Source organism: Psittacula echo, assembly GCF_963264785.1.
Source record: "Psittacula echo genome assembly, chromosome: 11".
Lineage (NCBI taxonomy): Eukaryota > Metazoa > Chordata > Aves > Psittaciformes > Psittacidae > Psittacula > Psittacula echo.
The window spans coordinates 5,170,747-5,195,235 of record NC_137746.1 but is presented as its reverse complement, the minus strand read 5'-3'; the positions used below and the strand labels follow the sequence as shown (position 1 = coordinate 5,195,235).

The 24,489-nt window shown below is 41.0% G+C and overlaps 2 protein-coding genes across 4 annotated transcripts in view; both read left to right on the top strand.

Annotated features, from left to right (window-relative positions):
- Window positions 1–709: 709 nt before the first annotated feature.
- On the top strand, window positions 710–16,961 carry GFPT2 (glutamine-fructose-6-phosphate transaminase 2; the record flags this gene model as incomplete). The annotated part of the gene is made up of 19 exons (XM_080627311.1): window positions 710–716; window positions 5,020–5,127; window positions 5,754–5,852; window positions 6,541–6,666; window positions 7,281–7,339; window positions 7,826–7,960; window positions 9,471–9,532; window positions 11,081–11,160; window positions 11,439–11,556; window positions 12,214–12,377; window positions 12,884–12,979; window positions 13,085–13,182; window positions 13,522–13,642; window positions 13,948–14,105; window positions 14,242–14,356; window positions 14,906–15,033; window positions 15,635–15,802; window positions 16,217–16,378; window positions 16,917–16,961. 19 exons carry the CDS (start codon window positions 710–712, stop codon window positions 16,959–16,961), a joined length of 2,049 nt encoding a protein of 682 aa, XP_080483437.1.
- A 2,663-nt stretch (window positions 16,962–19,624) lies between these two features.
- MAPK9 (mitogen-activated protein kinase 9) overlaps window positions 19,625–24,489 on the top strand; it is a 28,037-nt gene continuing 23,172 nt past the window's right edge. For all 3 annotated transcript variants that reach the window (XR_013957787.1, XM_080626987.1, XM_080626988.1), the window contains exons 1-2: window positions 19,625–19,752; window positions 23,910–24,084. Coding sequence is in view for 2 of the 3 variants with exons in the window: in XM_080626987.1 (XP_080483113.1) it covers window positions 23,963–24,084 (122 nt within the window). In the remaining variant the exon portion in view is untranslated. The remainder of the gene's footprint in view (window positions 19,753–23,909; window positions 24,085–24,489) is intronic.

The following is a 24,489-nucleotide window of genomic DNA, read 5'->3' as shown; positions in this document are numbered from 1 at the left end:
GCTTCCCATGCCCTGCGCCTCAGGCCCGGCCATGCTCCCTGGCAGAACGGGCTGCTTCGCCTCCTTCTCAGTGTGGGCAGCGCGGGAGGCCTCGCCGCGGCCCCTGGGAGGGTCAAGCCGGGCAGGCGGGCGCGGCCGCCGGGGAAGGGCTGGGCTGGGCCGGGCGCGAACCGCCTTGGGCCGCCTCCTCGCTGGGGCTCTGCTCTCGCCGTGCACCCGCTGGGGGCCCCGGGCGGAGCGGCCCCAGCGCCCGCTCCCCGGCCAATGAGCAGGGAGGCAGGGGCCGGCCCGGCCGCGCTATAAGAGTCGGGGAGGCTGCAGTCCCCGGGCGAGGCCGTCGGGTGGGAGCCGCGTTTCCTGTCAGCGGGAAGGGCCGGGTGGTGCGACCATGTGCGGTGAGTGACGGGGCCGCGGGCAGCCCAGGACCGCCGCAGCGCTTCGGCGTCCGGGCGGGACGGAGCGGGGAGCCCACACGGGCCGCGGCGGGGGTCGCTGGTAGGAGCGGACAAAGCGGGCTGTTCGCGCCGGGCTCCGCCTGTGCCGGGGTGCGGGACAAGGGCTGCTTTGTCCCTGAACCGAGGAGTGTCCGGCTGTCTCTCGGTGACAGCGGGTCCCGGGGATGCGGGAATCCACAGCGGGGTCGTTCGGGACTGGCCCCTCCGCATCCATTGTGTGGGCTAGGAAGGGACAATGACTTGGCCTTGGGGCGATGGCAGGTAAAGGTAAAGCTCCTCTGTTCGCTCCCTTCTCCCTAGGAAAGGAGATTGCATTTCTGCTCCCCGCAGCCTTTTCTTTCCGTGTTGTCCGTGCCTGGCGGCTTGTCCCGAGGTCTTGAGAACGACAACCGGCCCGTTCCGGGTTCCTCTGGGGTATCAGAGCTCGCTGTTAACCATTGCTCCTCTTGGGCCAGGTGCCTCAGTGCATCACCGCCTCGGCTGATGCACGGGCTGCTGGATGCGCTTGGCGCTGGCATTCCTAATCCAGGGATTAGTTGTGACTCACTTCCCAACTGCGGCGATAGAAAGATTTTGTGGTTTTCAAACAAAAGGCTGTGAAGGAACTTAATTCATAGCTGATGAGAGTTTATTCAACTTCCTTTATCTAATAAAGATGAGATGGTGGAGATAATATTTGCAACGTATATACAATTGCCTGGATATGCTTTGGATTGGATTAAAATCAAAGTACAGGTTCAGAAGCTGCTAATGCGATGTATTGTAGTTATGGAGGAAATGTTAGTGAAACTTTACTTATCCTTTGACTGAAGCCCCCTCTCGGGTCTGGAAGGATACTTTTGTCGGAAGTAGAGAAGTTTGTGCTTGTACTTCTCAGCCATTATGAACAAAACCTCTTTTGTGAGGTGCAGACTGAAAGTGAGTTGAGTTACTGCTCCTAAAAACGTGCTTTCTGAGCTGGATATCTTTTTCCTGCCTCCACATCCTCTTTAACTGTAACCTCAGAAAGAGCAAGGAGCCTAAAAAGCGTCTTTCACTCGCCTGGGGACACGAGGTGATACTCTTTGAGCTCCTACGTGACTCTCAGGTCATTATAGATGGGACAAATGTGTCCTCTAAACAAAACCCTTTCGGGTGAGAGACTTGGCTCAGTGCCTAAGCAAACCGAAGGTATTGGTGGCAAGCACTGGGCAGTGAGATACGTGGTTGTAATATCAAAACCATAGCATATCTGGGCTATATATTGATCAGAAAATGAGGGTGTTAACAGTGTTAAATGACTTTGGTAAAACGTCTGCTTTGGGGTGGAGTAGCTGACTGGTATGAAATGGCAGAGAGTGCAGCAGTTCATAAAGTGCAGGGAGAATGGTGCTTTCTTTAGGAAACAAAGCCGAGATGTTATAACATTCACATGTAAGAAGATAGAATAGCAAAAGTATGCAGGGTTTTAAACCCAGGTAAGATCTCATAAATTGATGATCTACCTATTTTAAATCAAAATTAGTTTCACCAGGATATGAAGTTGAGACTGGGGCTTTCTCAAAGCCAAGTTTCTGGTATCAGCAATGTGCCTACCCCAGTAGAGACATCCTTTTATTTAAAAGAAAAAAGAAAAAGAATTAATTTTGTTCTAACTTCAAGTAGAGGCTGCCCCCTTCTTGATTTTGGTGAAGTCTTGCAATTGCAAGACTTCTTGTGGCTTTTTCCCACAAAAAATACTCAGTGAACTTTTCCTCTTCTTGACATGCTGCTTGCAATCCTGAAAGGGAAAAAAGAGACTCTAAAAGTCTTGAATAGGCACATAAAGGGAGAGCCTTGCTTCCAGTGTCTGCACATGATCAAAGCTAGTTTTAGGAATGTTTTAACAACCTCTGAGTATCTGATTCTAAAGGTAAGCTGTACATGGTTGACCTACTTCATGCTCTGTGAAAACTCTGTGGTTATGGAACGTTATAAACTAGATTTAGCATCTAGATCAAGAGAGCAATGCCCTGATGAAACACTTCTTAGATGCTTTCACTGGATTCTATGCTTGTATGTATGACTTAAGAAAGTATTTCACTGCTTATGTTGTGCTGACAAGTAAACGCTGGCTTTCTTGATACATACACTTCAGTATTGTATTAGCTTACAGAGTACTTGGTTCTTCACTGGGGAGGAGAGATGTAAACTCTGGAAATGGCATCTAATACCTTGGGGAGGCCATTATAACGTAGCTTGTGAGCATCACAAAACTCTTATCATGAGAGTGATTCAACTAAGATTCAGTCATACTGGTTTCCTTCCAGAGGGAATTAAGCTAGAAGAAGACTTTATCAGCAGTTGTTTCTACATGAATTGAGCAATGTGCTTTAATTCTAGCCAAAATGATGACTAAGTAGGGGATAAAGTATGCAAGTGGATAAATTATGAAACAGAAAATTACTAGAAGAATGGTGCTGAGATAAAGATTTACTTCCTTTAACTGGAAGAATTTATAATATATTTCTTGAAGTCAGGCTGCAGCTATTGCTTTCTTTGTAAATGGCCTCTGGTGACTTCTGTGTCTTCTAATTCACATATGTGGAAGCACAGCTACAGTTCCTTGGAAACAAGGATCTTTATAACAATTGCAGCACACTGGTAGCATTGTATGGCCTGTCCCGAAGGAAGGGTCTTCCTGGAGCTCAGTGTAGTCAGAGTTGCCACATGGAACATACAAGGCTGCTGTGTCTTAAATACATTGTGAAATCTGGCCTAGAAAGTAGAGCTGGATCTGAAATTAGGTGTGTAGCAATGCTTTGGAATGATGTTGAGACATTTGTATTGAAGAAATTGAAGAATGCTGCTCTTGATTGAGGTTCATGGTTAGTGCCAGAGAACGGTAAACATCTGTTAGGGAAAAAAGATCAACAAGCTCTCAGTCTGAAGTGACTGTATATAACCAGAGGCATTATTTTTCAAAGTGGCCCTGAAGAACAGTATTTAGCTGTTCAAATTCCCAAATACCTCTTTAAATGCAACTGTTGTCTTACTATCTCCATTAATGCTGGACACTCTAGAAATAATTAGGGTGAGCTCCTCATAAATCTCACTTCTGTAGCAGAAAAGCATTTTGCACCCTTTAATCCTTCCAAGAAAGATCCAGAGACCGACGTAATAGTCCTTTAGTCTCACTGTCAAACCAACAGTATTAATGGCTTAAAACCAGTGGAGCAACTGAATTCACAACCATATTTATAAGGGAGATTTATTGGTGTATCATTATAACAGCTGCTTCACTACAGCCATTTACAGTTCAAAAGCCTTAATTGAAGGGGAAGAGGGTGTTAAATTTCAAACAAAGGCTTTCTCTATTTAAAACACTTGATTGTCTGAACTGCTTATCTTTTGAGCTCCTAAAGTCTGGTTTTTGCTAACTGTAGTCTCCAGTCCTGACTTGTTGCTTGGAGAAAAGGTTGAAATGGTGAATGAAATGTTTCTGTTTTATTGGGGTACAGGTTTGCAAAAGTTAATAAAAGGGTCTGATCAATCCTACCCCAGGAAGAGCAGTAGGCAGAGAAAATGAATGGTTGTTTTTTCCTTTGCAGATGACCTTTTATTACACCTTTTCTAAAGCTAAAACAACATCCCCTAAACTCCCCCTAATGAAAAAAATCTTTTGTACTTTTGCTTTAAAAAAGAGGAGAATAATGTGCAGGGGCAGGGTGGGGGAACCAACCCCAAAACTAAAAAAGCCACTTCTTGGTTGATGACTGGTCTATTCAAGAGATGAGGGATCAGACTTTCAGACTCTTCCAGGCTCTGTTTGCCAAGTAGGCAAGGAGTGAGTTCACATCTTTCTTTATGATGCCTGTGTAAGAGTTGACCTGAGTAACACGGGGCAAGCAAAAGGATCTTATGTCTGTCGAGTTTGGTTTGGCAGGCAGCGTTGTGTTGAGGCGGCGTAAAGGGTGAATGCTTGGTTTCTGGGTGACCCTGTTTTTGTATCTTCTCTTTCTTTCCTTTGTTGTCCTATCCTTTTGACTTCTGCCCTTCCTTTCTGTTTTCTTCTCTATTCTCTTCCCGCTGAAGTGACTGTTGTATAAAGGATTAAGCTGGAGCCTTTCAGAAATAGATGTTGTGCCTAGTACCTACCCATGGGTATTTAAGGCCATGACTTTGATTACAAAAGTCTCCTTGTGTTATTACTGGTGAATATATTCCTTCTTTGAATGTCTGGATATGAAATAGATCACAATGTTCTCATTTTCAGCGGTGGTGGTTTTCATGGAAAGTAGAAATTTTTTAAGCTCTCTCAACTGTTTAACTCTTGGTGGGTAACATGAGGAGAGCAAACCTGGCCAGGAAAATGTATGTGTTGTGCAGTGAAAATGAGGGTCCTGATTCATTTACTGTGTTTGAGATCCTTCCATTTAAAAACCCAGTAGGAAGAATTGTACTAAATTGGAGGTAGGGTCCCCCTAGGACCTCTCTGTGGTTTTAGTTTTAAAGGGTCTTAAATGGAGTCTGAAGGGATGCAAACTCTAAAATAAATCTTTGCTTCTTTCCCCCTCTGCCCCCTTCCCCTCTTTTCTTTAAACAGGAATTTTTGCTTATCTAAACTACAGAGTGCCTCGGACTCGGAAGGAAATTTTTGAAACCCTGATAAAAGGATTACAGAGGCTGGAATACAGAGGATATGACTCCGCAGGTATGTAAACTAACTCAACAAATCAATTTTAGCCACCTATGGCTTCTTGCATGACTTTTTGGGTGCTTTCAACTTCTGCATGTTGGTTTTTTCTTTCCTTTTTATCCTGCAGATTAGAAGATAAGAAATAATTACCTTAATTCTTGGAGTTCCTTCTTCAGCTTTCCTCCTGACTTTGAACTGAGTATTTAGTGCTCTGATCAGGTGCAGGTTGAGGTTTAGTGCACAAAGCAAACAGGGTGCAAGGAAGCAGCCTTCATACTGGGTCGTGTAGGTTGTGCCTCATCCTTTTCTGTGCATGTGAGTCCCAGTGAAAGGATGGGGAAGATTAAACTTCTCTTTAAATTTCAGTTGGCTAATTTCATCAGGTGAAATATATCAGTCTGTCCTCAAGCAAAATTGGAGATGGCACAGGTATATTTTTATCTGTGCAGTGGATATAGACTTCATCTAGTTTGATTTGAACATCCACAGGTCTAGCAACTAGCTTCACGTATTTCAATTTGAAGGATGATTTAAAAATAATTGTTTCATTAATAGGTACTTGTCTATATTTTCTCAGCCTTTTTTTCATCGACTGTATTTTATGCTTTAAATAACTCTTGTGACTGTGTCCTATACTGTAGGAGTGGCAATTGATGGAAATAATAATGAGGATAAAGAAAGGTTCATCAAACTAGTTAAGAAAAGAGGAAAAGTAAAGGCCTTGGAAGAGGAGTTGTACAGTAAGTATCTTAAATATTACCCGTTTACTTTGGCCTCCCAGTCAGATATCATCTGCATTTCAGCAGAAAGTCAGATCATGAAATTACAGTTATGGTTTTGTACCAGAAATAACTGCATTGTGTAATCCAATGGCAGATAAATTGCTTGTGCCCTCCAAATCTACACTTGAAAAGCAAGCTGATGTTTAGCTATGGTGCTGTGACATTATGAGTCTACTCTCCCCTCTTTTGGTTGCTTCTTTGTTCAAGTCCTGGGCTCCCTTGGTGCTTTACTCAGACATTTCTGTGAAACACTGAAACATGGACTCTGACAGAATTTATGACCATTTAAGCAGCTGGCTGTCATCACAATCTGCTTTATGCAGTGCTTCCATCTGTGAAAAGCTGAAGTTGTGTTTTAATACGTTTACATTATAATTTGTAGTAATGTGGTCTGTTAGCCTAGCTGTTAGTATTGGCTGAAAATGCTTGAGTCTTGGCAAACAAAGTTTTAATCACAGTAGCTTGAACTATCTGAAGTGTAACGTCAAGAAAGCAAATGGTTTAAAAGCAAGGCAGAAGATAACTTTTAGATATTTGCCTGTAGGAATTCTCTTAGTGTTTTACTAGTTGTGTGTATGATAGAGAGACTCTACATTCTATATACTGAATATGAATATTCAGTAAACTGATGGGTTTTTTTGTATAGAACAAGATGATCTGGATTCGAAAACAGATTTTGAAACACATTTTGGAATTGCTCATACTCGCTGGGCAACCCATGGAGTACCAAGTGCAGTAAACAGTCACCCTCAGAGATCCGATAAAAGGAATGGTATGTATTCTCTGCAGCACTCTGGAACTGTATAAATTTGAAATGGTTCAATCCACATAGTACATATGTTCTCTGTTCTTACTAGTGTTTTGTATATTAGGGCTGTTTTGTATATTAGGTGTCTGTTTCGTATATTAGGGCTAAGCTGTTGCCATTCCACCTAGGTTAGATGCTTTCAGAATAAAATAGCCTCTTTTGAGGCTAAAGTGACACTGTAAAAGATTAATGAAATCTGTTCTCTGAAAACTAATGCAAGTTAGTCAAACTACAACATTCTTGTTTTAAAAGGTAAGACTGAAAATGTAAACGCATCGATATTGTCTGGGCTGGAAAAGGGAGATGTATCATTTTTCACGTGAGATGGCTTGGTGCCATTTTACTGGGTGTAGTTTAAAACTGTCTTAATGATTTGGAACAACCTTTGTATGCCTTCAGAATTTGTAAGCTTCCACTTTCTTTTGTCCATGTTATGATAAACTGTAGGTTTGAAAGCTATAGCAGGTAATTTACTTCTAGTGTACTTTTGAGCTGCTTTTTTCCCCCTAAGATTTTGTATTCTAAGTTAAATATCTTAATTATTCATTACTGATGAATATGTATATATTTCATTTTAGAGTTCGTTGTTATCCATAATGGAATCATCACAAATTATAAGGACCTGAGAAAGTTTCTGGTGAGTCTGTGACAACTTGTTTCTACAACTGCTCCATCAACTGTCATCAGATTTTTCATGAATTTGTTAGAATCTGAAATCAAGTTTCTTGGTTTCATCTATAAAATAGTAGTGTGAAGGAGTGTACCTAACAAAAATACTCAGGCGCTGGTAAAGTTATTGTAATCTTAAATGCAAAGTACTTAAAGTAACAATTTACACTCAAATTCTTTGAGAGGGTGTGTGGAGTCGGCTCCTTCCTGTCTCTTGTTTCTGGCTGATGCTAAGCAAGTCTTACTACATGTTTTATTATAGTATTTCTGAAAGAGTAGCTATGACAAAACAAGTCTTTATATTTTGTCTATAGTGATATATATCTGCCAGTCCAGTGTAGTGCTCCATGCAGTCTGTCCTACTGTGCAGTTTTGGGTGGGAGGCAGCCAAGAGGCTCTTCAGTGTTTCTTGCCTGAGGATGAAAACCTTTTTTACTTTTATGTGATATTTCAGGAGAGCAAAGGGTATGAATTTGAATCTGAAACAGATACAGAAACCATCCCTAAATTGATCAAATACATGTATGACAACAGAGAAACTGAGGACACTAGTTTTTCAGCCTTGGTAGAAAGAGTTATTCAACAGCTGGTAAGTGGGAAGTTCCTTTCTTGTACTATAGTATAAGCTATTTGTAGGGTTCCTTAGTATTTCTTAGTATATCCAGATGCACTGATGCATCTAGATCCTCTGCAGGAGTCCTTAGAAAGTGCTGCAAATAGCGCTTTTTTTTTTGCTGCTAAACAAAGCTTAATAGACCAAGAAATGAGATTAAAACTTTGGAAACTTCAAAGGCTTTTCAACGGTAAATCTTTAAATTGCATTAGTAGTTTTCTTTTGTTTGGTGGGTTTTGGCTTCTTTTGTTTGTTTGATTGGTTGTTTGGGGTGTTTATTTTAAGCTAGAGGGTATCACAGTTTCTTAATGAAGCAGCTTCATTAAAAAAAAGTCATAGGAGCCTCTGGGGGTTGAAATCTCTCATAAAGGGCAGTGTGTTCTTAAAGGCTATTCTGATCATGTTAAAACACTGCTGCGATTCAAGTTTGTCTCATGCCTTGGCTCCCCTATTTGGACATAGTTCTAACAAGTTGTACTGCTTCACCGCGTAGCAAGTTTCCAAACTGTGAAGTGGGAATCTACTGTTACTTAGTCTGTGAATGCTTCAAAACGTTGATAGATGCATTACAGACTTGGAGAAAGCTTGCTTTGTTTCCTCCCCTAGTCTCCGGGCAGATGTTTTCCCTCCCTTTCCTGCAGTTTCTTATGCTCTTTTCACCTCCCCTTTCTCCTCTCTAAAGCAGCTCTGTAAGATTCCCCTAGAGCAGGGCTGGAATATCCATGAAGTACAGACCTCTATGGGGCAAGAGGGAATAGAAACCACTTTTTTAAGGGAAAGGGTGACTTCACCTGACCACAGGACAAGAGCAGAGTAGTCTGACTGGAGTCCCTGTGGGAGAAGAGGATGTTACCATCTCTCTTCTATTTGCACAGTGTGGGGTTTGCTCCTACTTTTGGAATCCTCTTAAAGCTTGCAAGCTGTGGTAATACTATAGAGTGGTTGGTTGTGTGTTTCTGGTTTTTAATTCTTGCACTGTTGATTTTGTTTGGGTGTTTTTTGGTGGAGGTTTTCTTACTTATTTATTTTTAAAATACTTTAAGGAGAATTTGCTTCATAAACTAGAAGGAGTAACTGCAGAATCTTAGCTGAAAATGCATGATAAAATGCAGCTTCATGCGCGTTCATATTACAAATCTTTCTGAAAGTAAATGTCCAACAGACTTCATGTTGATTAGGAGTAACATCTTGGAGATTTTCTTAACCCTTGCATTAGGAGGTATTGTTTTTGTTTCTGAAGAGAGGCTGAGTGCTCACAGCCTGATCTTTCAGCTGTTGCAATGGTACGTGCGTTTTAGCTTGTTCTGCTCCATAACCAATTCCTTTAAAGGTGCAGTCTGCCCTCCAGGAAGAGATTCCTGATAGTGGTAAAGAGCTTTCCTTCACAGCCACCTCAGGAAGAGGGGCCCCAGTTTAATGAGATGCAACTAATCGAGATAAGTTGTTTAAGGCTTTTTTGTTCCTCTTCTGTTTGCATGGTTTCCAGGAAGGTGCTTTTGCACTGGTTTTCAAGAGCATCCATTACCCAGGTGAAGCTGTTGCTACCAGGTTAGTAAGAGTTCATTTTATACATAATTTAAGCTTTTTAGGTGGTAAAAAACTACCGTGTCATCTCTTAAAAATACTAAAATACTGATGTTTAAAGTGCTTAATTAACCAAAACTCAGAAGGCAGCTGCACTAATGGAATCCTTTTGAAATGCAGCAAAATTCTGCTGAGCAACTCTTCAGCTGACTATTAAATATAACTTAATTTGAGCTGTACTGACTGCAGGTCACTGAATTTCCTGAGGCTTGTTTTGATTCTCTATAATCTTTAACATAATTTTGCTTAATAAATTAGCTGTGGCTCTTCACTTTTGGAGGATGCAAAGACAATGGTGAAAAGTAACCAGATGATGTTTTCTTGCTTCATGCAAATACACATTGGGTTGGAGATCATTCAAACGACACCCTCGGAACATACCACCGACAAGCTCATTCCCATAGTGTGTTCTTGTACCTGTTACAGTGTGTCAATAAAGAAACTCAGTGTATCTTATGTTGCTAAGGTTGTATTGAGAGTGTGTCAACACTTCTATATCAAAAAAAGGGGGAAAGAGTATCGTTCAAGTTTACTTCACATTGAATAAAGACTGAGAGAAGCATGTTCAGGCTGGCTAAAGTGACATCATGCAAACAGGTTATACAAATAGTGTTCTATAATGGTTGTAGAATTTATGAAGGTTTTTTCTCTATAAGTTCTGCTTTTATTTATGACTTGGAAAACAACTTTCAGGAAATGTAAAAATATTAAAGTAGCAAATGAGTTAGCAGTGGGAATAAAGACTGTTTTATACAACAACCAAAAAGCCTGTTGCTTCTTTGCCCTAAAATGGGTCTATATTAAAATTGTGGAAAAGCCAGCTGTACCATCACTCTAACTGGAGAACATCTTCTGAAATGATCTATTCTATATGTGATTCAGGTTTGGGTTTTCAGGAGTGAGGGGATTAAGAGAAGCTAAACTTGTAACCTGAGGCTCTGTGTGTGTCTGAATTACTCTTTTATTACTGTGGGGTTTCTTTTATTTTAATCTCTTCAGTGTGGCATGTGAGCCTTATAATTTAAAAATGATCTGAACATTCTGTGGTTTCAGAGGTGCAGTAGTGATCGTTGACATTTCTGAATTTAAAAGGTTAAAGTTTGAAACAGATTTTCTATAGTAAAGAGCACAGGCGTTTAGTGCTGGCTCAATAAAGAAGCAGAGTAAGCTTTGTTTAAATAAAGGTATTCAAACTGGGGCCTGCGCTAAGCTGTTTTGTGATTACTGGAAGGAAAACAACTAGTTCATATACGTTTTCCTCTACCGGGGTGTAGTTCATGGGGAAAGACCAAGGCATTATGGTACTTATTCCTATCATAATATTTGGCGAATCCTACAGAAACAAGCCAAGTTTATATAATTCCTGCCATGTAATGGCTTTAGGATGAGAGTTGAGGAGGATCTTCCTCTTTAGGAAGCTAGATGGGATATTGTCTTTCAACTTCACAGATGCCCTTTGACTGTTTTGTGTGCACCTTTCTCTTTTTAAACTTGTGTGTTTTCCCTTTGTAGGAGAGGGAGTCCTTTGCTCATTGGGGTTAGGAGCAAGTACAAGCTCTCCACTGACCAGATTCCTGTTTTATATAGAACATGTAAGTTTAGAAATCCAATTATGTTATTTTTAAGAACTAAAATTGTTGTTACTTTACGATTAGAAATTCTTTCTACTATAGAACTGCCATATGGTATCCCAAATAGATTTATAGCTGAGGATGTTGTATTTTTATACTGATAAAATGTGTACTTCATGTAAAAATGCCATCCCCCCAAAATACTTGTGTAACTCTGATACCTTGAACCTGTATAGTCTGTAATCTCTTAATTTGAACAGATCTGGCTTTGCTTTTAAAGTGTCTCATTTCCTTCATAGGCAACATTGAGAATGTGAAGAACATGTGCAATTCACGAATGAAAAGACTGGACAGCTCTACCTGCCTTCATGCTGTTGGGGATAAGGCAGTAGAATTCTTCTTTGCTTCAGATGCAAGGTAGTACAAGTACTTAAGTGTTTCTCTAAATACTGCTTTTCTTTAGAAGTAAGAAAGGTAGTTCTGTAAATCTCATGCTGTACAGTTATTTTCTGATAGAATAGCTTCTAATCCAGGCAACTTCATAAAGCCCCCAAGCTAAGAATGTAAAATGTGAAGGCTTAACATCAGTGTTAAACATATGCAATATCTGCCAGTTGTTAACCTCTGTATAAAATATATCCAGTGTATGAAGATAAGTTAGGTACAAAGAGACACCATCACCTGAGTATTTGGGCAGACTATAGGTTAGTCTAGGTTTCGGTATTTTAATCTATCAGAGGATGAAATAGCTCAGCAGGAATCTGGACATCAGGTATGCATGTATCTCAGAAACAAGATGGTGGCCTATTAGGAGTCCATCAGGTTGGTAAGATCAGATCAGCAGGAACTTGCTAATGCAAGATGCTGTGGTTCCCAAGCCTTCTGCTCCAGGTTCCTGTGAGAGTGCAGGAGGAGCAGCAGATGGAGCCATTTCCTTTAAGATTGCTCTGTCTGTAGTGATGTCCAAAAGAGAGGGGAGCTGGAAGTGCTGTATGGCATATTTAATTGCTTTGAATCCTGCTACCAGCTCTTACTGACATGTCAAGTTTGTTTTGCTTCTGTTTTCTCCTGTAGCGCTATCATTGAGCATACCAACAGAGTAATTTTCTTAGAAGATGATGACATTGCAGCAGTAACTGATGGGAAGCTTTCAATTCACCGTCTTGAGCGTTCAGCTAGTGATGATCCTTCCCGGGCCATCCAAACCTTGCAGATGGAATTGCAGCAAATCATGAAGGGTGGGTTGAACATCTGTAAACAAGTATCATCAAACATGGATATTGACTGTGTAATAGATAAGGCAAAAACCTGCTAATTTGTTGTGAAAATGACCTGATATTAAGGCTTTTTGTACTGGGAGTTGACAATTTCAAGCTTTAAGACCAAGGGAAGATGGGTGGTGTGGGACCCTTCCCATTTTTAGCCTTGAAACAGTTCTCAATGTTTAGTGTTAACTAATGTTAACATGTTATAGTTACTTTCACTGTAAATGGAGAACTGAAGTGTAATACAGAAGTTTCCTTAAAAGGAACTCAGTTACTTTGTCAGAGTTAAGAAGTTAAACCAATCAAATAGAGGAACTACCAATCCCTCTCTTATTCTCACCTGTTCCTAAGCTTGTGTTTAAGCTAACACAGTCAAATTACTTGGCTACTGCAGGTCGTCTTAAAAGTTGACTCTTTTTAACTGTAATAGACTTCAAATAACAAATAGAAGCTTAACCATGTAATGTTTTTCTAAACAGGGAACTTCAGTGCATTCATGCAAAAGGAAATTTTTGAGCAACCAGAATCAGTTGTGAACACGATGAGAGGCAGGGTGAATTTTGAGAGCAGCACAGGTAACTGAGCGCAGCCACTCAGGCTGCACTAAGCCTGCACATTTTGAACATGTTAGCTAGAACATAAAATACACCATTGATATATTCTCGCTTGTTTGTTTACAGTTCTGCTGGGGGGGCTGAAGGATCATCTCAAAGAAATCAGAAGATGCCGTAGACTGATCATTATTGGCTGTGGGACCAGTTACCATGCTGCAGTTGCTGTATGTTCAGCCTTAGCTAAATGCATATATTAACTCATGGTTGCTGGGTTTATAGACAATAGCTTTCATCTGCTTTTTCTTCTGTATCTCAAACTTTGGCTTTAATTGAGGGATCTCACCCTTTTAGTTTTCCTTTGTGCCATAATATTTATTAATGCTCTGCTGCTGTTATCTACCATGCTAGAAATCCACTTTTTTCACCTTGTTTTTTAGAGCTCTGGTATGCTGCAATTACCAGTTATTATAATAAGAATCCATTCAGATCATTTCTGACTTTTAAGGTATCAAGGCTTTTATGGGTGGCAATATTAACAAATATTGTGTGCTGCTTGAATACAGACTCGACAAGTACTGGAAGAATTAACTGAGTTACCAGTGATGGTGGAACTTGCTAGTGACTTTCTGGATAGAAACACACCTGTATTCAGAGATGATGTGTGCTTTTTTATAAGTCAGTCAGGTAAGCTGTGTTTACTGTTTGTCTTCACTTGAGTGCAAACTGTAGAATAAAAAGCCAATGATTTATTGCTTTCTGCATGCTGCAAAGGAGGGTGATGGCTAATGGGCCAGATTTGGCTTGATTTCAAGTTTCTTTCCAGCTTGATTCAAATGCATAGACAATGAGTGAGTGATGAAGGGTTGTTTTCAATTGCATTTTGCATTGTGGCTGCAGTTACTTAGAACACACTGTGTAGAATTTTAATGCTTTTCAGGAATTAATATTATCCTCTGTCAACCTGAGGTCAAGATGTAAATGTTTTCCAGGCGAAACTGCAGATACACTTATGGCCTTGAGGTATTGTAAGGACCGTCGTGCTCTAACAGTTGGCATCACAAACACAGTTGGAAGCTCAATATCCAGAGAAACTGACTGTGGTGTACATATCAATGCAGGACCTGAGATAGGTGTGGCAAGCACAAAGGTAATTGCTGTTCAGGGCTTGACTTTCATACTTCAGCCCTGTGGAATCCAATTAAAATTTTAATTGTAGCACTTCAAACTGAGCTCATACTAACTCTCTGCAGACTTAACTGCTAAATGTTTTGTTTTGTCTGCAGGCTTATACCAGCCAGTTTGTGTCTCTTGTAATGTTTGGCTTAATGATGTCTGAAGACAGAATTTCCTTGCAGAAAAGGCGACAGGAAATCATTAGTGGACTAAAATCATTGCCAGGTATATTGACATTTTGGGGTTAGGAGGCATAGGGGATGTTGTTTAATGGGCAATATAAAATACTACTGGGGATGTTTCTTTCACATTGAAGTTTCACTCTCCCCCTCCTCCTGAAAAGCTGACAATACAAGAAAAATGGACTATTAGTTTCTGCACTAATGGCTAATTTTACAAGCACCCTTCCAAGAAAGTTGGCAAGAAGATCACAATTTTCGTGGGTTGGGTTTTCTAATTACAGTAAAGTAGTTTTGTATGAGATACATTACTTGATCTCCTAAACCAGTGATTTAAAATGGATATTCACAGCTTCCTTTAGAAATACAAATGGGATGTGTGAGCACTGCTTAAACCAATAGTTGCTTTAAATTTGTTACTGTAAATAAAGCTGGAGGAAAATATCCTTAAACTGCAGTCAAAGATGCAAAGTGAACATTTGAATTATATTAAGTGTATTTTATCCTAACAGATCATTAGAGCATCCTACTACAAGCAAACTATCTTTTCCAGTTAAAAAGATTTTTAATAGGTGCTTTTTGTGTGTCCCAATAGAGATGATTAAAGAAGTCTTGTCCTTGGATGAGAAGATACATGACTTAGCTCTTGAACTATACAAACAAAGGTCACTGCTGGTTATGGGTCGTGGGTATAATTATGCCACTTGTCTGGAAGGAGCTCTGGTAAGAACTTCTCAATATATTGTTAGATGTTGTTTAAAATGAGCTTTTGTGGTTTCTACAACATAGTTCATTTCTAATATTTCAACTTAAGTGTGTTGCAGTAAATTGTACTACAGTAGAACCTGCTATCTGTAACTGAGAGTGTTTAGTCCTGTTGCATTGAACACAAGGTGAAGCTGGATATCAGTTTCTTGTTTCTTTCACATAATAAATACTGTTAACCTGTTAAATATATATAAAAGCACAGTGTGCTGATGTTGATGAGATGGTCATGCAGGAAACATGAATTGTTATGAATGTTCTGGTGGAATGGACACGCATCCACCTCCTGCAGAAGTTTGAAACGTTAAAGGTAGACTGCATTAGGCAAGGTTTTGCTGGGTGTTTGTTTCTTAAAGTTCCTGTTGATTACTCCATTTCTTTATCTGCAAATGCATGTCAAGGGGCAAGCTCTGCTTCCTCGGGCTGACCTTTGAAAATACCAACTTAGTACCATGAGTCTGTATTTAAGTGGCAGATGTACACCTTCCTGTTTTGCTTCTTGTGGCTTTTATTTCTCATCAGATTTACTGGTAACTTGATGATATTTGCTTTCTTTTAGAAAATAAAAGAAATCACCTATATGCACTCTGAAGGTATCCTGGCTGGTGAGCTGAAACATGGGCCATTGGCCCTCATAGATAAACAAATGCCTGTTATCATGGTGATAATGAAGGATCCTTGTTTCACCAAGTGCCAGAATGCTCTGCAACAGGTCACTGCTCGACAGGTAAACTGTTTAACTAACAGAGTGTAATAGAGAAGGAGGCTGGATATGATGTATTGCTGCTGACTGTGACTCAGAAAAAGGATGTATTGGTGATTTTTTTAAATTATTGTTATAAATAAAACACTGTATCTGCTTTGTAGGTAGTTATTATAGGTTAACAACACTAGTGAAAAGTGATTGCATGTGGGTGGTTTGAGGTTTTTGGTTTTTGAAGTAAATGGAAAAATGTTAAAACTCTATAGGTTGAAAATATTCCAGTCTCACAAACCAGTGAATGAAAAACTCCTTAATGCAAGACCAGCATTGTCTTTTAACTACCTGAGTGCCTTCAAACATACTACAAGCATGCTGTGAATGGATACTTCAAAGCAGTCCTAAGCCACTTCACTTAACACTGCAAAATTTTATTTTCAGGGTCGTCCAATCATTCTGTGTTCTAAAGAAGACACAGAAAGCTCAAAATTTGCCTATAAAACCATTGAGCTGCCTCACACAGTTGACTGCCTTCAAGGAATCTTGAGTGTTATTCCTCTCCAGTTGCTTTCATTTCACCTGGCTGTTCTCAGAGGATATGATGTAAGTGCTTTCTGTGTTTAGCACTCCAGTTAGTGCAGTTTTAAACTTCCTCCTATCAGTGTAAAGTGAGAGACTCAGTTACATGGCATATCTAAGAAGGAACTATGGTAATAGTGGAGCTTATAGCAACTGGGGTAGTAGAGGTGTTGTTTCAGTGCTAATTCTTCCTAATTGGTATCCTAGTTAAGAGTGCAGATAGGACTTTTTCAGAGAAATGAAAATGTGATATTGCACTTAAACATGAAATAGGTCAGTGCTTTGCACAGCTTAGTTTGACACTGGCTGGGTGTGTCAGTTTGATAATGATGACTGCTTTGGGAAGGTACCCTGTGCAAAACAAATATGTATTTGTTAGGAGGGCTTTGGAAGCAAGGCTGAATTCAATAGTGAGTCATTATCTTCAGTCTCTTGTGTATGTTAATGTGTCTAGAACAAAGCAGAACTCATTAGGATGTCTAAAAAAGCACACTAAATGAACTGTGAAATGCAGTATGTCAGTATTACTGTCAGATACTGAAAGTCTGTCTCTTCATTCTAGGTGGACTTTCCAAGAAACTTGGCCAAATCTGTTACTGTAGAATAACAGCCATGAACAGCTGATGTTTTTCTCACCAGACCTCTGAGTTATACTTGTAGAAATGTGTTGTTCTGAACTGATAAGTACACGTTTTTCTAAAAAGAATGACAGTGCTAACTGGAAAGTGTCACAAGGATTTATCTTGCAGCTTTAAAAGCTTTTGACGTGCCTTATACCCAAGTGCTTTTGCTATTCCTCTAAGTCCTGAAATTGCCAAAGAAGATAAGAATTGTTTACACATGGTATACTGAATGAACTTTTTTACTGTGCAATATATATATACAGCTCTCTTCAGAGTAACTGTGAACATTTTTTTTAGCCTACACTACTTAACTAGTTTTAAAGATATAGTATTTATAACTACAATTGTATAGCTTTCTTTAAGTTATTTTTTTTAGTACATTGCTTATCTGTAGCATTGGTAATGCTCAGAATGTAAATACTGAGCATGTTGATACTTGTGTACAGTTGTTAGGGGGGGGTTTTCTTACTTCAGCCTCAAACTGGAAACTTGTCCCTCTTCCTCCTCAGCTTCCCCCCCACCTTTGCATCTGTTTTTCATATTCAATCAGTCATTTGCAAAGCCCTTCTGTGGCTGTCAATTCCCCACAATGTTTTAAGTTTCTGCTTCTCTCCACTAATTATTTGAAAAGCCAGAGCAACATTTTGTTTTGCATGCCACCCCAGCTCTTATTTGCATAACATGTACAGTACAACAAAATAAGGGAACTGGATGTCTTTCAAGTGATGTTTCTGTTTGAAGAGTGTACAATGGGATTACAATGCAATTAAAAGATTATATAAATTCTTCTTTTTTGTGTTTCTTTTGTTTTGATTTTTTCTTGACCTTGATGACTCCTCATCTAGGGTCTGAACACAAGTACAACACCGTAGTTCTCTGTTACAAGTGAGAGTGTTCTCCCCTAGTCTTGCCTAAATCCTGATATCAGAGTTCTTTGTTTCTTGGGCTAGTTCTTCCTGTGTCACACAGGTCTCCCATGTAGAAATACCTCACTTTTCCTTATCCAGCAGCTGTGTTGCAAAATACTGTGTCAGGTTCGGGTAGCTTACAGAGGAGTACAGGAGAATTCAGTTTGGTGACTGTGCATCGGTGTTTTGCCAGATGTGTTGAAACGATAGCGTAACCTCAGGTTGTAGCTCCTACAGTGGTTGACTCCAGCTACTGATTAAACCTTTGTCTTTTTCCTTCTGCTAAGGCAAATGAAGGGGGGAAGAAATTTTCTGCAAGTAAAAATAGAAGCTGTGTCTGTATGATTACGTACGCTGTTTATGGTCAGAAAGTTGCCTCTTTGGCCAAGAAAAAGATGCCATAGATTTATATTTAATATGGTATCTAAACTACAGACACTGGAATATATATCAGAAAACTCACTACCCTCTACCAGCAAATAAGAGAATGCTAAATACACCTTTAAGCTAGGACTAAAGCCTTACTTAATTAACTTATATATTTGCAAACTCACACTTTGCTAGTTGTGAACTAACTACCAACAGGAAGCATCTATGAACCTTAATGAAATAAGGCTGTTACACAAAGATCTCTACTCATTTGTTATTTTGGAACAGTCAGAAATCATAATATTTGACATTTTATGAACTAAATCATTGACTACTAAAGCTTTATTTATGATGTTCCTCTACAGGCTTGCTTCTCACTGGAAATGTTTGAATGCTTATGTAGGTTAATAACTTGAAGGTGTTATACTAGCTTGTTGTAACAGGAGCTTCTTACTGGAAACTGCTCTAGTACTTTTTATAACCACATGAAAGAACCTAAATCATAACGAAAAGCATAGTGATAATCTGACCTAGATGCCAAGAATATGTAACTGGGTACCCGACATGTTTTGGTAAGTGATGCAAAGCCCTCTTTTACTGGCTGTCTAGAATTAGGAACTGATGTTATCTAGTTAGTGTGATACATTACACTGTAATTTTTTAGTAAATCAATTTATTTTCCTAAAATCCTCTCTGAGAATCAAAGTCACAGAAAAGAAAGCTCATTGGTCATGGGAGAGGCGGAAAAATACATGGAGTTTATTTTTAGTCAGCACCTGTTTTAAAAAACAAGCGCTCCTAACATCAAGGCAGATGCTATGGTAATGTATAGAAAGCTTGTGAGTTTTGAATGGGGTCAAAACCAGCCAGGCCACCCTGAGAGGGAATAAATCCCTTCCCTTCTGAGCCATTCACTTTGAAAGAACTATGGGAAGTTCATGCCCCAGTGATCATTGCAGAGGCAACAGGTCAGGGCTTGCAGCTGCATCACCCTGTGTTGTGGGGCTGGGCACATTGCTGTCATCCCAAAGCACGGGTACGAGGTGACCATGGTGTGTTGGTGATCACAGTGTGCTGTGACAGGCTGACAACGCTTGGTGTCATTGTGCTGTAGCCACAGCAACTCGTGACGAGGCATTACTGGGAAGATGACATCATAGCTGTAGCTTGACGTTGCTAATGACATCACGCCAGGGGAAAGGGGACTGCGCCCAGATTGGCCCGAACATCCTCATCTCCGCTGCAGTCCTCCAGGGCCTCCTTTATATAGCGGCTATTAGGTCCCACCTCCGAAGTCTGATTGGTTTAGTTCCGCAGGCAGAGGGCCGTGATTGGTCTGAGGGGCTGTCTGTCAGGGGGCGTAGGCCTGCGCGGCCTGTGTGGAGCACTGGGAGGCCATTGTGGCTGGGGCAGCTCTGAGCGCTGGAGGAGGAGGAGGCGGTCGCGGCCCGCGAGCGCCGCGCACGGTCCCGCCGGAGCCCGACCGAGGGAGGACACGGTGAGGGAGGCCGCGGTGAGGGGGACCCTGCGGGCGGCGGGCTCAGGACTGGAGCGGGGCGAGCTCCTGGCCGCGGGATCGGCCCCTGGGCGACCGGAGTCCCCCGCTTCTCCCGCGGGCCCCGCCCGCCGAGGCGCGGGCAGAGCTGCGGTTCTGTGCGTGCTGCTGCCCCAGCCGAGTGGGAAGGAGGCGGGGGGGCGAGGCCGCAGGGCCGGGGCTCGGGTCCTTCCTTCTGCGGGGCTGCCCTGGCCGAGCCCCCCGCCTTTCCCCGTGCCGCAGTGCCGCCACCGGCCCCGGCCCGCTCCGCGCCCGCCGGGACCCGCCTGTTCTCTGCTTTCTCCCCTGCTGCTTCGTGGCCAACCCGGGGCGGGATCGCCCCTTGCCCCGCGCCCGCTGAGGAGGGCAGCGCGTCCCCGAGCAGCCGGGGGCCGTGGTGCCGCCCCCCCGGTGCCCCCCTGTGCACCGAGGGAGAGAAGGGAGCACTGCCGAGCGGAGGGAAGGGGCAGGCCCGTGGTGTGCGCGCCCCTCTCGACGTAGCGAGAGCGACCCGTAGCTTTGGTGAGCACAGGCAGTTGCTCAGCAGAAGTTTCAGAAGAGGTGTAAGCAGCGCTCTTGCCCGGTTGTACGGCGGTTACATAATTCTACAATACCGTAACTGGTTACAGCATATACACGTTTAAACTTTTTCCCTTTTTCCCCCCAATTTACCTTCGCAGGGGTGCTGAGCTGCATCCACTGTTTGTCTGCGGTGTGTGTTTAACAGCTAAGTGATGCTAGAGCAGGTTGTTGGTAAAATCTTTGGTCAGGAATAAGTTTGGGTTGCTTCAGGAAAAAGGGGAACTTTTCGAAGAGCTGAACAGATACACAGTGCCTCTAAACTCTGCTGTAACAGATTGGCGTTACTCAGCTATTGCTTTGCTACACTTTCCCTCTGTAACAGGCTGTTCAAGGGTTGTGAGTGAAGGGATGGGAGGTAACTCACTGTCAGTTTGTAGTTAGACTTATACCTGTTGATATATTGCAGTAAAGATTAAAGAAAAAACCCCAACACTATTGGATAATAGTCCTTAACAGGGCACATCTGAGTTTGAAGCGCATTTGTAAGGGCAAATAAGAGAATGGGAGGAAGATAGTAATGGATTTTGCATATCTTTTCATAAATATATATTTATGTTCATAGCCTATTCATTCTGTTAGCAGTAGAATGTTTATCTTGAGGCTTAAAAGTCAAGCAAAGTTTCTTGATGTTCTTATGCTTCATTGTCAGTAATAACATTGCTGTAACCAAAACAACTCTGGAATATGTTCCCAACTGCTACAACCTGTTTCTTTATAAGCTTTTGACTTGAAGATATCCAGAGGACAGATTTGATTAATGAGAAGTTGCCATTTTAATATATGCCTTTTAGGGAAGCAGCTGTTCAGTACAGGATGTATGTTATAGTGCAGTTGCTTTCAAGTTTTTAACATTTCTTAGTGGAGTTCCATATACAACTCATAACCCTACTGATGGTAGGTTTGGTGTGTGGTTATTTTTCTAGGTATCTTTCATGAGCAACAGGTTGAAAACCCGTAAGTTCCCTGTATGTGATGTGCTCAGTCAGCTTTGTTATATTAAAGTTGTATTAAAAACACCCCACAACATTCAATTCATACGCATCTTGTACATGCTCTAAACCAGAAAAACATCTTGAAACTTTGGGATGCAGTAATGCGTTGTTATCAGTGAGTAGGAGTGTGTTTGCTGACCATCTCGACTTTTACATTTGCTGCTGGTCCTGCTTGCTGCAGCTAAGAAGCCAGAAATTAAATTTACATTTCAGAAATGGAAAGAATGCCTACTTCCAAAAATTCCGCTAGAGGAGAAGTGGGGAGTATGTTAGCTGGAGTGATGAATCAGATTACTTCAGGTAGGAGAGTAACAGCTAAGTATTAAGAAACTTACTTGCTAGGTATACTTTTCCTTTGAGCAATGGGAAATCTGTTGTTACTTGAAGGATCTTGCCCCCAAAATAGGCTGTCTGAAGTCTTATGAGCAGTGACCGTCCTTAGGCACCTAACTGTACATTCATGTGTATATAATAACATATGTCCTGATGCATATGAGCAGCTTGCAGCCCAAGTAAAAATTAAGGCTCAGCTTATGGAGAGGACGGCTATGTACACAGAGAATTGCAGAGGATGTCAGAATACATAAAACCTGTGTTGTGATGCCTCATTCCCTTCCTTGGTCTTGTCTAAAGAGCTTATCCTGATATCTAAATGATTTTAAAAGACGGCTTTATGCAGACAGGGTTCCCTAAAGGAAGGGTTTCTGTGGTTCAGGATAACTTTGTTTTCCCCTACTTATTTTATCTCTGTTATAGAAAAGTGTTTCAGTAACCCATGAAGAGGTACAGCATAGTTCTGGTGTAACAGGTCTTTAGCTTGATATCCAGCTTATGCAAATTCTATGCTTTTCTGGTTTTGTTCTCCAAGTCCTTTTCAGAGACAGGATCTTGACCTTCCAGCCATACCTTTGTTCATTTTCATATGTTTCCGCCTAGCTGATCCTGGCTTGTTTGTTTCTTTGTTTGTTTTTCTTAAGCTTCTAAGAGGAAATAGGAAGTAAATTTACTGCCTAAATTGGTGCTGCAAATGACCAAGTTGATCTACTTCTTAAAATGATTAGATTTTGAGAACCTAGAAGGTAAAAGGGACTCCAGACATTTCTTGAGAATCCATTAAGGCTAACTATGACCAGTTCAGTTTAAACCCAGTCTTTATTGGGATTTGTAGGTCTTCCACCTGTTTTACTTGCAGATTTGTTGGAGTTCGTCTGCTGGTGTAAGCCATGGAAAAGATGCTGCTCACTCCTTTGTGAACCTAGGAAGGGAGAGGTCCAAATTCTGATTCTTGAAGCAACCAAAAGCTATTCATGTGTCTGTATGTCCTTCTAGGATGGGCTTCTGGGTTGCTTTTGAAGCTTTTCTCTTTTGCATTGGCTCTCCAATGTTTTGTAGGCCAGTGAAGAGAGAGACTGGCTGCTCTTTCCTTATCTAAACCAGGCACCCTGCAGGCTGGTGGTTAGGACAGCTGCTCCGGGGGAAGGTGATCTGCTTTCATTTCCTGTTTCAAGGAACACTTGGCTGTGTGATTTACTTTGGGCTGTAATGATGCTGCCCGTCATAGTGAATGTGAAATTAGAAATGGGAGCATTTGTTAGAGACCTCTTCAGTAATTACTGAGGTACATTTCTTGTAAGGTTTGAAGAGGGATGGAGGCCCAGGAATGCTATAGGTCTGTACTCATTATTGTGGCACTTCAGAGCTAAAGAGGTTTAGTCCATTACCTTGCTCTTCAATTTAATTACCTACCTCTAATTCCTTCTTGACAGATGAATATAACTTATTCTCTATGATGGAGTGGAAGTCTCTCAAACTGTAGCACAGAACTAATTCTGGTAGGACTGTACCTATGCCAACTGACAGCATAGGATGTTATGGTTTGTTTAAAATGGGAGGGAGGATGAGTGGCGATAGGTATGGATCCAGCAAGGGTTGCTTGGCAAAGATAAGGAGGCAGAGCCCTGCTTGAAAGTTCCTACTGGACTAAGTTAAAAGGGATGTTGGAGAAACTGCCATGGGAATTTCGGGGGCAGTTGTTTTGTTTCAAGCCTGTTTTGCAGTTATAATCAAGTTTTCTATTATAACCCTGTTTCCTTCTATGTCTGTGGACTTGGTGGGTTTCTGCTGTTGCTTTTATCCGTGTTATCAGTGTTTGAAACACTTTTTTTTCCCTCCCCTGTAGTACAGACATTACTACAGTCCTAGCACATGGTAGTAATTCTAAGTTAGGGAGTAGCCTTCAAGGAGTAGAGAGTTATTGGATTTGGGTGGTTTTGTTTGCTTTTCCAGTTGTTTACTTAGCTGCTTTTTGTTTTAGCTATTAGTATAGAAACATGCAGTTACGTAAAGCCATGAAGGCTGTAATTATATGTTGTCTGTCTGCAAGTATTTTTCATTAGCAGTGGTAATACACGAAGTTGAAAGGATGCTTATTTAATGGTGTGCTATTGAAAAATTCATATGTATTAAAATATGTATAATATATTTTCCATCTTGTCTGCCTGAAATTAGTGAGAGCTTGAACATTTGTTTTCTTTCTTTTTCTTTAAGATCTTGAAAACTTTACTGGGTCCTTGAGAGAGAAAACTACATGACACTACACCATGAGTGACAGTAAATGTGATAGTCAGTTTTACAGTGTTCAAGTTGCAGATTCAACATTCACTGTACTAAAACGTTACCAGCAATTGAAGCCCATAGGATCAGGGGCACAGGGCATTGTTTGGTGAGTAATAGATACTTCATTCAAATATAAAAACTGTAAAACAGAAATTGAATGTATTGAATATATGTGCCAGAATGTAAAATACTGATGATAACTTCTGTCTCTTGCTACAGGGTTGTGGACTAAATAAATTCTAAAACATCTGCTTGCTGTAGTTCATGTATAAACCTATTTTGTTTTGTTTTTAGGGTAAGATTAATGTTTGCCTAACTGCATATAATAAAATGGTCAGCAAATTTCCTTCTCATTAACTAGTTTATTTCTGTTTCTAGTTCTCACATTTCCCATGTAGTTATGATATTGCAGTGTAAGGTATGGCAATGAGAGATTCTGGGTTTTACTCGTTTCTTCATCATGGCCCCCTTTCTTCCCCCTCTTTTATTCCCGATCACTCCTATCCATTTC